The sequence below is a fragment of the Prinia subflava genome, chromosome 23 (genome assembly GCF_021018805.1).
Source record: "Prinia subflava isolate CZ2003 ecotype Zambia chromosome 23, Cam_Psub_1.2, whole genome shotgun sequence".
Lineage (NCBI taxonomy): Eukaryota > Metazoa > Chordata > Aves > Passeriformes > Cisticolidae > Prinia > Prinia subflava.
This window is the reverse complement of record NC_086269.1, coordinates 2,885,145-2,899,699: the sequence shown is the minus strand read 5'-3', so window position 1 is coordinate 2,899,699 and position 14,555 is coordinate 2,885,145. Positions and strand designations below refer to the sequence as shown.

At 52.1% G+C, this 14,555-nt stretch overlaps 1 protein-coding gene across 2 annotated transcripts in view; it reads right to left on the bottom strand.

Moving 5' to 3' along the window:
- Window positions 1-1,113: 1,113 nt before the first annotated feature.
- Window positions 1,114-14,555, bottom strand: part of USP49 (ubiquitin specific peptidase 49) — a 31,808-nt gene continuing 18,366 nt past the window's right edge. Inside the window, exons 2-7 of one of the 2 annotated variants that reach the window (XM_063418543.1) lie at window positions 13,940-14,065; window positions 8,759-10,136; window positions 6,779-6,983; window positions 4,842-4,950; window positions 2,071-2,276; window positions 1,114-1,428 (exon numbers count right to left, since the gene is read on the bottom strand). In XM_063418543.1, coding sequence (XP_063274613.1) covers window positions 1,262-1,428; window positions 2,071-2,276; window positions 4,842-4,950; window positions 6,779-6,983; window positions 8,759-10,108 — 2,037 coding nt within the window. In that variant the 5' untranslated portion in view covers window positions 10,109-10,136; window positions 13,940-14,065 and the 3' untranslated portion in view covers window positions 1,114-1,261. The remainder of the gene's footprint in view (window positions 1,429-2,070; window positions 2,277-4,841; window positions 4,951-6,778; window positions 6,984-8,758; window positions 10,137-13,939; window positions 14,066-14,555) is intronic. The other variant, XM_063418544.1, reaches the window with a different exon arrangement.

The window sequence follows — 14,555 nt, the reverse complement described above, 5'->3', positions numbered from 1 at the left end:
CCATTTTCTCCACAGCAGAACTCCGTGATAATCCCATTTTTGAGGGAATTTAGCTGCCAGCCGAGTTCAGCCCCGAGAAAACCCTGGAATGTGGCACAGGCACAGAGAGCTGCTGGCACTGCTCCACCCAGGGCACAGGAATTGGTGTCAGGGGCAGCAGAGGGAGGCATTGAGAAGAATTAAATCATTTTTTTCCAGCAGGAACAGCCCTGGGGTTCACCAGGCCACTCAAGGCCACTGTTCCCGTTCCTCTCGGAGCTGGATCAGGAATTTTAGGGATTGAAGGGTGCAGATCCAGCGGGATTCTCCCATTTCCTGCTTGTGCTCATTCCTCTTTGACAGGGGGTGAATGAACAGCATCAAACGTCATCGTTTTGTTTTGTTTGGAGCCAAAACCAGAGATTCTGCCCCAAATCAGAAGTGCCCAGCTCCGGCTTTTCCAAATATTTTGCCTTGATCCCATCCCTGCTCTGATCCCATCCCTGCCCTGATCCCATCCCTGATCCCATCCCTGCTGATCCCAACCCTCCCCTGATCCCATCCCTGCCCTGATCCCATTCCTGATCCCATCCCTGCTGATCCCATCCCTGCCCTGATCCCATCCCTGCCCTGATCCCATCCCTGCCCTGATCCCATTCCTGATCCCATCCCTGCCCTGATCCCATTCCTGATTCCATCCCTGCCCTGATCCCATCCCTGATCCTACCCCTGCCCTGATCCCATCCCTGATCCTACCCCTGCCCTGATCCCATCCCTGATCCTACCCCTGCCCTGATCCCATCCCTGATCCCATCCCTGCTGATCCCATCCCTGCCCTGATCCCATCCCTGCCCTGATCCCATCCCTGATCCCATCCCTGCCCTGATCCCATTCCTGATCCCATCCCTGCTGATCCCATCCCTGCTGATCCCATCCCTGCTGATCCCATCCCTGATCCCATCCCTGATCCCATCCCTGTCCTGATCCCATCCCTGCCCTGATCCCATCCCTGCCCTGATCCCATCCCTGCTGATCCCATCCCTGCTGATCCCATCCCTGCTGATCCCATCCCTGATCCCATCCCTGTCCTGATCCCATCCCTGCCCTGATCCCATCCCTGATCCCATCCCTGATCCCATCCCTGCTGATCCCATCCCTGATCCCATCCCTGCTGATCCCATTCCTGCAGATTCCCCCAGAGAAGGGGAAGGCGAACACCGCAATTTCCCGAGAGGAGCTGGGAGCGTTTTCCCCTCCTGGCAATGTCACTTTTGTGTCCTTGTCACTGGTTTTGGGTGGCAAAAACCTGAGCTCGGAGTTGTTTTTCTGGGATTCCTGCTTTGTCCTGCAGCGTTCTCTGAGTGTAGAAGAGGATGTAGGCCTGGGTCTTGCACACCTCCTCCACGCTACATACATTCAGTTTGGAGTCATTGCAGTGCACCCAAAAACCTGGGAAAAAAGGGCAAAAAAAGGCTCTAAGCTGAGGCAGGATCCTGTTGGATTTTGGAACTGCTCACATGAAACATCCACAGGAGAAAAGGCACCTCTGCCTTCTCCTCTAACCCGGAAAATGGTTTTAATATAATTTTTAATATTATCTATTGTTTTTTTGTGCTTTAGAAATATCAAATCTTCATTTCACCAGCCCAAAAGCTGAATCAGGCAGCCCAAAAATTCCCTGGGGCCAGGCAGTTTGTGGAGCCAGGAAGGCAGAGCCCGTCCTGGTCCAGCTGCTGGGATCTCCCAGCCCCCTGCGGATGTTAGTCATGAATAGTTCCTGTTTTTCCAGCCTCAAAACACTTTCTGTTCATCCCCTCAATCCTCAGGCTTCAATCCTGAGCAAACCCAGCTGCAGCAGCTCTGCCTGGCAGGGTGAAGAATTCATGCAGGAAAACGAGAAAACAAAAAAACAACCCAAATAAAACCGCGTAAATAAATGCCCAAAAAATTTAAAAAATATAGGAATACAAGGAAGGGGGGAAACTCTGAAGGGCAGGGAGTGAATCCAAAGGATCTGGGATGCTGGGGAAGGGAAATCCCGAGGGAGGGAAGAGGGTTTGGGTGGGGATTGCCCGTGGCCAGCACACGCACCTCCCTCCGTGTTGTAGCAATAGGCTGTGTAGTGTCCTGAGCCAAACCCCTTCCCGTGATGCATCACCACGGCCGAGAGGTCATAGACAAAGGTGTCTGTGGCAAGGGAGGGCAGAGAGTCCCTGCAGCAGTAAGGTTCCATGTTTAATACCTGCTCAAAGAGGACATGGACCCCGATCTTCTCGCGGTGATTGCGCTCAGACCACCTGCAAAGACAGAGCCCGCGCTCAGCGCCGCGCGGCCGGGCCTGGGGGCAGCCCGAGAGCCACGGGGGGTTCACCCCAAATCCCTGGGGATTCACCCCAAAATCCACTGCAGACACTTCAGGATTCACCCCCAAATCCTGGGGGTTCACCCCAAAATCCCCTACAGACACCTGGGGGTTCACCCCAAATCCTGGGGGGCAGCCCGAGAGCCGCTGGGGGTTCACCCCCAATCCCTGGGGATTCACCCCAAAATCCACTGCAGACACTTCAGGATTCAGCCCCAAATCCTGGGGATTCACCCCAAAATCCCTGGGGATTCACCCCAAATCCCTGGGGATTCACCCCCAAATCCTGGGGGGTTCAGCCCAAGATCTGCTGGGGATTCACCCCAAAATCCCCTACAGACACCTGGGGGTTCACCCCCAAATCCCTGGGGGGCAGCCCGAGAGCCGCTGGGGGTTCACCCCCAATCCCTGGGGGTTCACCCCAAAATTCCCTGGGGATTCACCCCCAAATCCCTGGGGATTCACCCCCAAATCCCCTACAGACACCTCAGGATTCACCCCCAAATCCTGGGGGCAGCCTGAGAGCCGCTGGGGGTTCACCCCAAAATCTCCTACAGACACCTGGGGATTCACCCCAAATCCCTGGGGGCAGCCCGAGAGCCGCTGGGGATTCACCCCCAAATCCCTGGGGATTCACCCCAAAATCCCCTACAGACACCTGGGGATTCACCCCAAATCCCTGGGGATTCACCCCAAAATCCACTGCAGACACTTCAGGATTCACCCCCAAATCCTGGGGGGCAGCCCGAGAGCCGCTGGGGGTTCACCCCCAAATCCACTGGGGATTCACCCCAAAATCCCCTACAGACACCTGGGGATTCACCCCAAATCCCTGGGGATTCACCCCCAAATCCTGGGGGGTTCAGCCCAAGATCTGCTGGGGATTCACCCCAAAATCCCCTACAGACACCTCAGGATTCACCCCCAAATCCTGGGGGGCAGCCCGAGAGCCGCTGGGGGTTCACCCCAAAATTCCCTGGGGGTTCACCCCAAAATTCCCTGGGGATTCACCCCCAAATCCCTGGGGATTCACCCCCAAATCCCCTACAGACACCTCAGGATTCACCCCCAAATCCTGGGGGCAGCCTGAGAGCCGCTGGGGGTTCACCCCAAAATCCCCTACAGACACCTGGGGGTTCACCCCCAAATCCCTGGGGGTCAGCCTAAGATCCACTGGGGATTCATCCCCAAATCCTGGGGGTCAGCCCAAGATCCTCTGCAGACATCTGGGGATTCACCCCAACCCCCCCCCTGGGGATTCACCCCAAGATCCCCTGCAGATTCATCCCAAAATCCCCTACAGACACCTCAGGATTCACCCCCAAATCCTGGAGGGTCAGCCCAAGATCTGCTGGGGATTCACCCCAAAATCCTCTGCAGACACCTGGGGATTCACCCCCAAATCCCTGGGGATTCACCCCAAAATCCCTGGGGGTCAGCCCAAGATCCACTGGGGATTCACCCCCAAATCCTGGGGATTCACCCCAAGATCCCCAGGGATTCACCTCAAAATCCCCTGGGGATTCACCCCAAGATCCACTACAGACACCTGGGGATTCACCTCAAAATCCTCTGCAGACACCTGGGGATTCACCCCAAATCCTGGGGGTTCAGCCCAAGATCCATTGCAGACACCTGGGGGTTCACCCCAAATCCCCTGGAGACACCTCAGGATTCACTCCCAAATCCCCTGGGGATTCACCTGAAACACCCTGGGGATTCATCCCAAAATCCTTTAAGGATTCACCACTAAATCCTCTGGGGATTCACCTCAAAATCCTCTGGGGATTCACCTCAAATCCCCTGCAGACACCTCAGGATTCACCCCAAAATCCACTACAGACACCTCAGGATTCACCCCAAAATCCTTTGAGGATTCACCCCCAAATCCCCCGAGGATTCACCCCAAAATCCCGTGGGGATCCACCCCCCTGCCATTGATGATTTTTGTTTCAGGTGAGGTCTCCCTTTCCCATTAATAATTTTTATTTTAGGTGATCTCCTCCTACCACTGATATTTTTTTATTTTAGGTGGGGTCTCCCCCTGCCATTGATATTTTTGGGCTATTTTTAAACCAGATTTCTCCTCTGACCACCTTTAAAATCCTCAGTTCTACCAATAACCACCCCCACACCCAACCTAACCACTTTAGAAACTTGTCCTAATATTTTGAGCTTTTCCTGCTTTCTGTTCAGCAGGTACAGAGCCAACACTGGCACTGAATTCTCTCCATCTCCCACCTACACCAAATCCTTCATCAGTTACTGACTGCTCCTTCCAAGCTGCCTGCAAACTCAGGCACATAAAAACCCAAAAAAAGTGAAAAACCCAAGAGTAAAACCCAAGGAAATGAAGGTTAGTGCGCACAAAATATTCGATTGTGGCAGAAAACCCCCTGCAAACGGGGTGCACAAATCTGATGGCTCAGAAGTCACTCAGCTGCAACTGAGGGAGGTGAAAAGCACATTTTTGGTCACTTTTCCCCCAAAAATGCCTCACCTGAAGCGTTTAAGGTGCAGCCGGAGGACCTGAGGTAGTCTGTAGATCAGCAACTGCTTTTTAGCTTCACTCAGAACGAGAGGTTTGGGAGAAGATTTTCGCCGTCTGCCTGCCAAAAAAATAAAACCCAAACCCCCCAAGGCAAAGATTATCAGGATCCCTTTAATCCCCCAAAGAGAAAAACCAGCACAGGTTTTGTTTTTTCCAGCACGGGGAATAAACATTTCTGAATTCCTCCAGCACTTCTGTGGGATCCAAACTCTCCCTTCTCCTCACCACACAAACTTTTGTCGCCTCTGAGCTGGAAAAACTCCAGGAATATTGAGCCAGAGATACCCAGTTCCATCCAGCAGGTGAATCCCAGCTCAGAAATATTCTGTATTTTATTCTCCCTGATGCTTTGAGCCTCTCACAGAAGCTCAAGAGCGTTTAAAAAATGCTCCCAGCAACAGCAAAGCTGGAAAAAACAGAATTTCCCCCTCCTCTTCCCAGGAAAAGCTGGAGCAGAAGGGGACAGGTGGCTGCCAGAGCTCCCAATTAGGGCTGTCCTGTTAATTGGATTTGTGCCCCTCGCTGCAGCCCCAGCTCCTGCAGCAGTGCCCTGATTGTTCCTGGCACTTGGGGCCTTTTCCATGACTCCCTCCAGCTGGAAAACGCTTCCAGAGCCATTCAGGATTCCTTAAAAGTAATTCAGAATTCCTTAAAAGTCATTTAGAATCCCTTAAAAGTCATTTAGAATTCTTCAGTCATTAAGAATTCCTTAAAAATCATTTAGAATTCCTTAAAAGCCATTCAGAATTCCTCAGCCATTTAGAATTCCTTAAAAGCCATTTAAAATCCCTGAGCCATTCAGAATTTCTTAAAAGCCATTTGGAATTCCTTTAAAGCCACTTAAGAATACCTCAGCCATTTAGAATTCACCAAAAGTAATCTAGAATTCTTCAATCATTAAGAATTCCTTAAAAATCATTTAGAATTCCTTAAAAGCCTTTCAGAATTCTTTAAAAGCCACCTAAGAATTCCTTAAAAGTCATTCAGAACTCCTGAGTCATTGAGAATTCCTTAAAAGCCATTTAGAATCCCTTAAAAGTCATTTAGAATTCTTCAATCATTAAGAATTCCTTAAAAAATAATTTAGAATTCTTTAAAAGCCATTCAGAATTCCTTAAAAGCCACTTAAGAATTCCTCAGCCATTTAGAATTCATCAAAAGTAATTTAGAATTCTTCAGTCACTAAGAATTTCTTAAAAATAATTTAGAATTCCTTTAAAGCCACTTAAGAACTCCTCAGCCATTCAGAATTCCTTAAAAGCCATTTAAAATTCCTTAAAAGCCACTTAAGAATACCTCAGCCATTTAGAATTCATCAAAAGTAATTTAGAATTCTTCAGTCATTAAGAATTCCTTAAAAATCATTTAGAATTCCTTAAAAGTCTTTCAGAATTCCTTAAAAGCCGTTTAAAATCCCTGAGCCACCTAAGTGCTCAAAAATGACATGGCAGGGCCAAAATAATGACATTTCAGAGGCCAAAAATGACATTTCAGAGCCCAAACATGACATTTCAGAGCCCAAACATGACCTGGCAGAGCCCAAAAATGATCTGGCAGTGCCCAAAAATGACACAGCAGTGCCTAGAAATGACACAGCAGAGGCAAAGAATGGCCCATCAGAGCCAAAATTGACCTGGCAGTGCCCAAAAATGACACGGCAGAGCCAAAAATGGCATTTCAGAGCTAAAATATGGCATTTCAGAGCTAAAAAATGGCATTTCAGAGCTAAAAAAATGACACATCACAGCCAAAAGCTGACACATCAGAGCCCAAAGGAGCCCAAGCAGCAGGAGCAGGCAGGAAAAGGAATTTGCCAGGTCCCACTGCACATCTGCAGGGGTGCAGGAGATGTCCCTGGCAGGGGACAGTGGGACAGTGGCACTCACTGTTGCACTGGTCACAGGCGTAGATCCTCCCCTCCAGGGCCTCTGTCTCGGTGAATTTGGCCAGCATCTCGGTGAGCAGGCACTCAGCCTGGGCCACGGGCACCAGCCCCTTCTCCAGGGCGTGGTACCGCTCCGGGAACTCCAGAGACAGGTCCCAAAAAGGCTCCACCGTGTTGGATTTGTAGTTGCACGTCCTGCAGGTGACCTGGCAGGGGACACACAGGGACAGCCAGATGGGTGTGGAGTCCTTGGGACACCGAGGGGGATGCCCAGGGCATTGCCATGGAAAAAAATATCATGGAATCACAGAATTCCAGAGTCACCGGGTTGGAAGAGACCTCCAAGACCATCGAGTCCAACCCAGCCCTAACTCCTCAATAAACCCTGGCCCCAGTGCCACATCCAGGCTTTGTTTAACACACCCAGGGATGGTGACTCCAGCACCTCCCCGGGCAGGGCCATTCCAGGGCTTTGTCACCTTTCTGTGAAAAACTTCTGATCTCCAACCTGTGTTTCCCTTGGCTCAGCTGGGGCTGTGTCCTCTCCTTCTGTCAGGGCTGATTTTCCTAAATATGAATTTTAGTCTTTGTAACCCCTGATGCTGACACCAAGGCGCTGGTGTAAATTGTGGGGTCACTTCTTTGGATGAGGAGATTTTCCAGTCACAGAGCCCAACCCCACCTGAGCACAGGCACCTTCCAGGGGGATGTGAGAGTGATAAAATCACCCCTGAGTCTCCTTTTGGATAAACACCCCCAGCTCCCTCAGCCCTTCCTCACAGAGTTTGTGTTCCCAGCCCCTCTCCAGCCTCGCTGCCTCCTCTGGACGTGCTCAAGGGTCTGGAAGTCCTTCCTAAACTGAGGGGACACAGCTGGACACAGCACTCAATGTCCTTCCTAAACTGAGGGGACACAGCTGGACACAGCACTCAATGTCCTTCCTAAACTGAGGGGACACAGCTGGACACAGCACTCAATGTCCTTCCTGAACTGAGGGGACACAGCTGGACACAGCACTCAATGTCCTTCCTAAACTGAGGGGACACAGCTGGACACAGCACTCAATGTCCTTCCTGAACTGAGGGGACACAGCTGGACACAGCACTCAATGTCCTTCCTAAACTGAGGGGACAAACTGGACACAGCACTCAATGTCCTTCCTAAACTGAGGGGACAAACTGGACACAGCACTCAATGTCCTTCCTGAACTGAGGGATAGAGGTGGACACCTAAGCTGAAAGAAAAGCCTTCCCCCACAGTGCCTTGAAAACCATGTGATTATCCAAGTTTTGCTTTCCCCAAATGTCCCTAATTCTTGTGGTTTCTCCTTTCCCTGTTTCCCCACTGGCTGTGACATCCTTGGTGGCACTGCCCTGTGTCCCCTGTAGGGCCCTGCCCTTTGTACCCTCAGACCATTGATCCCTGACCCCTGCTTAAACCTGTGCACTCCTCTGAGCTTGGCCTTTTGTCTCTGATTCCCTTCGGTGTGTTGGAATAAACCCTGGCTGGAATTTATCATATTGTGGGGAATGAAATACTTCCAGCAAGGAACAGGACAGGAAAAAGGGGTGAGACAGCTCCACAGGCACTTACACCTCCTACAGAACCTCTGTCAAGCACGTTGAGTGTCTCTCATGCTGGCAAAAAAAAAAAACTGTCATAAATTGCTTGTCCAGAGGTGCCTCATCATGTTCTTCCCAGGCACAGAAACACCAGAAAAAAGCAAAAAAAAATTGCAAAGGAACCTTTAAACCACATTCAAACCCTAAAACCGGGAGCTCAGGACTTCTGTGCTTGTGCAGAAGTGGCACAGTTGAAGTGAATTTGTGCTCAATGTGACAAGGATGGAAATGGAAAACCCAAGGGATTTTTTAGTCAGGAACTGGGAATTCCTAAGCCACTCCTAAACGGGATCCTCAGCCTGCAGAGCCTTCGCTCCTTGGTGTGAAGAGCTGATCCCTGCGGAAAAGCAATTCCATACCTGGCTGAGCAACTGCCCGTGGAAAATGGTGTTGACCACCTTGAGGACCTGCTTGGTGAGCTTCCTCTGCGAGAAGGGGATGAGGATCCTGCGCTTGGTGCCCTCGGACTCCAGCTCCTGCTGCACCTTGTCCAGGAGCTCGCAGAGGAACTCCTGCGCGTCCTGCTGGTCGTAGCCGCGGAACGCCGGGATCAGGCTCCACACGGAGTGCAGCATGGCAAACGGCGACACCAGGGCCCACTTGCCAGACCACATCACCCTGAACAGCGTGTGCAGCTCGTGGCACAGCGAGATGTGCTTCGAGCTGGGCTCCTTGGGCTGGATCAGCTCCAGGGTGCCCCCGTTGGGGCCGGCCGCAGAGCTCTGCGTGCCCGACGAGCCCACCCCGCCAGGCTTCCCCCCAGGCTCGGCGGCAGCAGCCCCGTTTGCCAGCCTGCCGGCCATCCTGGCCCTCCCGTTCACAGTTTTAGCTAAAAGTTCTTCTGTTTCACACAGGTCAAGAGTCAAGAAACACTCGCGGAACTTCTGGAGGTGGCTGAGCACCTGCAGGATGGAGTTCATGTAACAAGTGTTGCCCAGGTTCCTCAGCCCCGTCACGCCGGGCGTCATCAGCGGCTGGCGCCGGATGGAGTAGAACTGCCTCAATCTGCTGCTCTGCACCTGCCTTGAGGTAGGGGAAGCTGTGGCCACCTCCCTGAATTTCCTGGGGATCAAGCTCTCCCTGTGCACGTGGGACAGCAGCCTGGCGCTTTTCCTGGGCGGCGTGTTAGCCAGCTCCTCCAGGAGCTGCCTCTTCATCTCCCGCCGCCGCTGCCGCGCCGCCTCCTTCTTCTTCTCCAGCTCCTCCATCTCCCTCTTCTCCTTCAGCTTCAGCTGGCCCCGCGAGCTCTTGTGGAACCAGGTGCGCAGAGTCCTCGCCAGCAGGGCCTGGCGCCGGTGCCAAAGTGCCACCAGCATCTGGGACTGGCCCTGAGGGCTCCTCCTCCTCCAGGCGTCCTGGGGCAGCGCGGCCGAGCGCAGCGTCCTGCCGCTCCTCTGCCCCTTGATGGCCGACAGCGAGCTCCGCAGCAGCTTCAGGTCGCCCTCGGGGTTGTCGTTGAGGACGTAGTCCTGGCACAGGTAACAGAAGACGTAGAGCTCGTGCACCTCCATGGCCAGGGGGTGCCGGGTCTCCTGGAAGTGTCTCAGCGCGTGCTCCTCGATGTAGCGGCCGCAGGCCACGTGCGAGCACTTGAGGCAGGCCCAGAGCGACTCGGTGGTGTGGCAGTCCACGCAGTGCCACTTCTGAGGGTTCAGGATCGAGTGGTCCTGGGCGAGTCGTAGCCGCCCCACATGTTTGCATCTATCCATGTCTCACAGGAGGCGGCGCTGCTCCGACCTTTTGGGGGGCAAAAAGCACAAGGAGAAGGGTTTTAGTGCTGTGACAAGGATGTGAAATCTCATTTTAGGGTCATTGGAAGGGTCAGGGTTATCAAATCTGACTCCTAGTACTGCACAGCACACCCCAAATTCCCCATTTGCATCTGTCCATGTCTCACAGGAGGCGGCGCTGCTCCGACCTTGGGGGCAAAAAGCACAAGGAGAAGGGTTTTAGAGCTGTGACACGGATGTGAAATCTTCCTGTAGGACCCTGGAAGGATCAGGGTTAGGATCATCTAATCTGACTCCTGGCCCTTCACAGGACACCCCAAATTCCCCCTGTTTGCATCTATCCATGTCTCACAGGAGGCGGTGCTGCTCCGACCTTGGGGGGCAAAAAGCACAAGGAGAAGGGTTTTAGTGCTGTGACACGGATGTGAAATCTCATTTTAGGGTCATTGGAAGGGTCAGGGTTATCAAATCTGACTCCTAGTACTGCACAGGACACCCCAAATTCCCCATTTGCATCTGTCCATGTCTCACAGGAGACACTGCTGCTCCAACCTTGGGCAGTAAAAACAAAAGAAGAGTTTTAGAGCTGTGACACGCATTTGAAATCTTCTTGTAGGGTCACTGGAAGGGTTAGGATCATCAAATCTGACTCCTAGTACTGCACAGGACACCCCAAATTCCCCCTGTTTGCATCTGTCCATGCCTCACAGGAGGTGTCACTGCTCTGACCTGTGGAGGCAAAGAACAGAAGGAGAAGGATTTTGGCGCTGTGACACGGATTTGAAATCTCATTTTAGGGTCACTGGAAGGGTCAGGGTTAGGATCATCAAATCTGACTCCTAGTCCTGCACAGCACACCCCAAATTCCCCGTTTTCATCTCTCTGTGTCTCACAGGAGACACTGCTGCTCCAACCTTGGACGGTGAAAACACAAGGAAAAGGATTTTAGAGCTGCGACACAGATTTGAAATATCATTTTAGGGTTACTGGAAGAGTTAGGATTATCAAATCTGACTCCTAGCCCTGTACAGCACATCCCAAATTCCCCCTGTTTGCATCTGTCCATGTCTCACAGGAGGCGGCGCTGCTCCGACCTTGGGGGTAAAAAACATAAGGAAAAAGGATTTTAGTGCTGTGACACGGATTTGAAATCCTCTTGTAGGGTCATGGGATATCCTGATTGGAATGGGGCCAAAAGGATCATCAGATCTGACTCCTGGCCCTGCACAGGACACCCCCAATTCCCCATAGGAGGTGTCACTCTCCGACCTTGGGGGCAAAAAGCACAAGGAGAAGGGTTTTAGAGCTGTGACACAGATTTGAAATCTTCCTGTAGGACCCTGGAAGGATCAGGGTTAGGATCATCTAATCTGACTCCTGGCCCTTCACAGCACACCCCAAATTCCCCCTGTTTGCATCTGTCCATGTCTCACAGGAGACACTGCTGCTCCAACCTTGGGCAGTAAAAACAAAAGGAGAAGAGTTTTAGAGCTGTGACACGCATTTGAAATCTTCTTGTAGGGTCACTGGAAGGGTTAGGATCATCAAATCTGACTCCTAGTCCTGCACAGGACACCCCAAATTCCCCCTGTTTGCATCTGTCCATGTCTCACAGGAGGCGGCGCTGCTCCGACCTTGGGGGTAAAAAACATAAGGAAAAAGGATTTTAGTGCTGTGACACGGATTTGAAATCTTCTTGTAGGGTCATGGGATATCCTGATTGGAATGGGGCCAAAAGGATCATCAGATCTGACTCCTGGTCCTGCACAGGACACCCCCCAATTCCTCATTTGCATCTGTCCATGTCTCACAGGAGGTGTCACTGCTCTGACCTGCCCAGGCAAAGAACACATGGAAAAGGATTTTAGAGCTGTGACACGCATTTGAAATCTCATTTTAGGGTCATTGGAAGGGTTAGGATCATCTAATCTGATTCCTGGCCCTGCACAGGACACCCCAAATTCCCCCTGTTTGCATCTGTCCATGCCTCACAGGAGGTGTCACTGCTCTGACCTGTGGAGGCAAAGAACAGAAGGAGAAGGATTTTGGTGCTGTGACACGGATTTGAAATCTTCTTGTAGGGTCATGGGATATCCTGATTGGAATGGGGCCAAAAGGATCATCAGATCTGACTCCTGGCCCTGCACAGGACACCCCCAATTCCTCATTTGCACCTTTATCTTCCAATTACAGCTTCAGGTAATGAAGTAATCTCTCCCAAGTTTGCTCCCTCTCAGTTCACTTCTGCTCACATCTCTCCGGCCGGAGGTGTCCTGGATTCCCTGGAGAGGATTTGTTGTGTCTGCCCAAAGTGGAGCTCACGCTGCGTGTGGAGTTTGGAGTTACACACCCAAGAACTGCAGGGTTACAAATGTACAAAAACAAACTGAAATCCTGAGGATTTCAGGAGACTCCCAGTGGACTGTGGCTCCCTCTGTGCAGCCCTGGCAGGCTCTGAGGGCAGGCAGGGAGGGCAGAGCAGCCCTCAGCTCTCAGGGTTGTTGTTCCCTGGGATTCTCCTCGGAGTCGCTGTTCCCTGAGGTAATGAGGTTTTCTGGCTTCTCTTCGCCCTGGGTGTTTCACACCGGAGCCAGAGACGACAAGCTGAGTCCAGCAGTTCGTGTTATCAAGGCTGTTTATTCTTAATTATCTCTCAGTTCTTAACGAGCTTTGCAAGGTGTCCCCAGCAGAGCAGGACACGCGGCAGGACTGGGCAGATCAGAGGGTCCTGGGCTTTATGTCCTGTCTCCCTGACCCAACCACTGTCCACAACAAACTTTGATCTACAAAATCTTAGAACACTTACTACCTATGCTAACATGTCATTTCTACTCTAAATCAATCCTTGTGATCCAACTCAGCAGAAAATGGGGGACGAGAGCAAGAACAAGGAGCACAGGGGCCACTCCCCAATTCCTCCATCTTGTCTCTTCAGCCCCATATACTAAAAATCCTAATTTCTATATTTACATTCTATGATAAACTAGCTACTACTTATTTTAAATTCTTTTGGCTTGTGATTCTTTCTGCATGTGAGTGTTCACTGCCATGGACAGGGATCAGAGGCAGTGCCCTCCTGGGCTCTGTGTGGGGCTGGCTGAGCCCCCTGTAGAGATCCCAGACCCCCCTGTCCCATCTCTAAACTCTCCAGGGTGGCCAGAGGGATGTCCTGGACTCCCACACATGGACAGGGATCAGAGGCAGTGCCCTCCTGGGCTCTGTGTGACCTCTTGGACAGACCCCAGACCCCCCTGTCTGATCTCCAGGGCAGCCAGAGGGATGTCCTGCACTCCCACACGTGGCCAGGGATCAGAGGCAGTGTCCTGTGTGAGGCTCTGACCCCCTTGCACAGACCCCAGACCCCCCTGTGGGGTCTCCAAACTCTCCAGGACGGCCAGAGGGAGGTTCTAGACTCTGACACATGGACAGGGATCAGAGGCAGTGCCCTCCTGGGCTCTGTGTGACCCCTTGTGCAGACCCCAGACCCCCCTGTCCCATCTCCAAACCCTCCAGGGTGGCCAGAGGGACGTTCTAGACCTCGACACCTGGACAGGGATCAGAGGCAGTGTCCTCCTGGGCTCCTGGGCTGGCTGAGCCCCCTGTAGAGATCCCAGACCCCCTGTCCCATCTCCAAACTCTCCAGGGCAGTCAGAGGGGTGTCCTGGACTCCGATACATGGCCAGGGATCAGAGGCGGTGTCCTGTGTGAGGCTCTGACCCCTTGGACAGACCCCAGACCCTCCTCTGGGGTCTCCAAACCCCCCAGGGCAGCCAGAGGGGTGTCCTGCACCCCCACACTCCGGATACTCACGGGGTGCAGCTCCCACAGCCTCTCCTCGGCCACGCCGCGCCGCGGGCGCGCTGCAGCCCCATCTTCCCACGGATCCCGCAGAATTCAGCCCCTGGGAAGTCCTCACTGCCAGGCAGCTCCAAAACCCTGCAGAGAGAGAGGGAAAATACCCTGGTGATGCACAGAAACCACCCCTGGAACGCTGGCAGGAGCATCATTAACCCCCTCATTTATTCCTGAAATAATTCCCTGGAATCACCCCCAGGATCCTCATGTCACACACAAAATTCCACTCCATTCTCTGCTTTCATTTTTTTGTTTGGTTTTATTACTTTTTTTTTTTTTTTTTTTTTGGACAGGCTGTAAAAATCTGCTGATCACATGGAGCCTTCTTCATGGTGAGGCTTTTGTAGTGGATGACCCAACATATGGCAGAGGGAAAAAATGGGAATTAAAAAAAAAAACCAACAAACCACAGGAGGAAAAACGTGCCCCTCCTGTGATCATTTGGATTTTTGGCTGCTTCGATCACTTGGTGAGAGACAGGGGGAGGAGAAAGGGGAAAGATTAAAAAAAAGCAAAGCTGTGCTGAGTTAAATCTCATTTCTAGGTGGTTTTTCAAACAATAAAAAGGAAG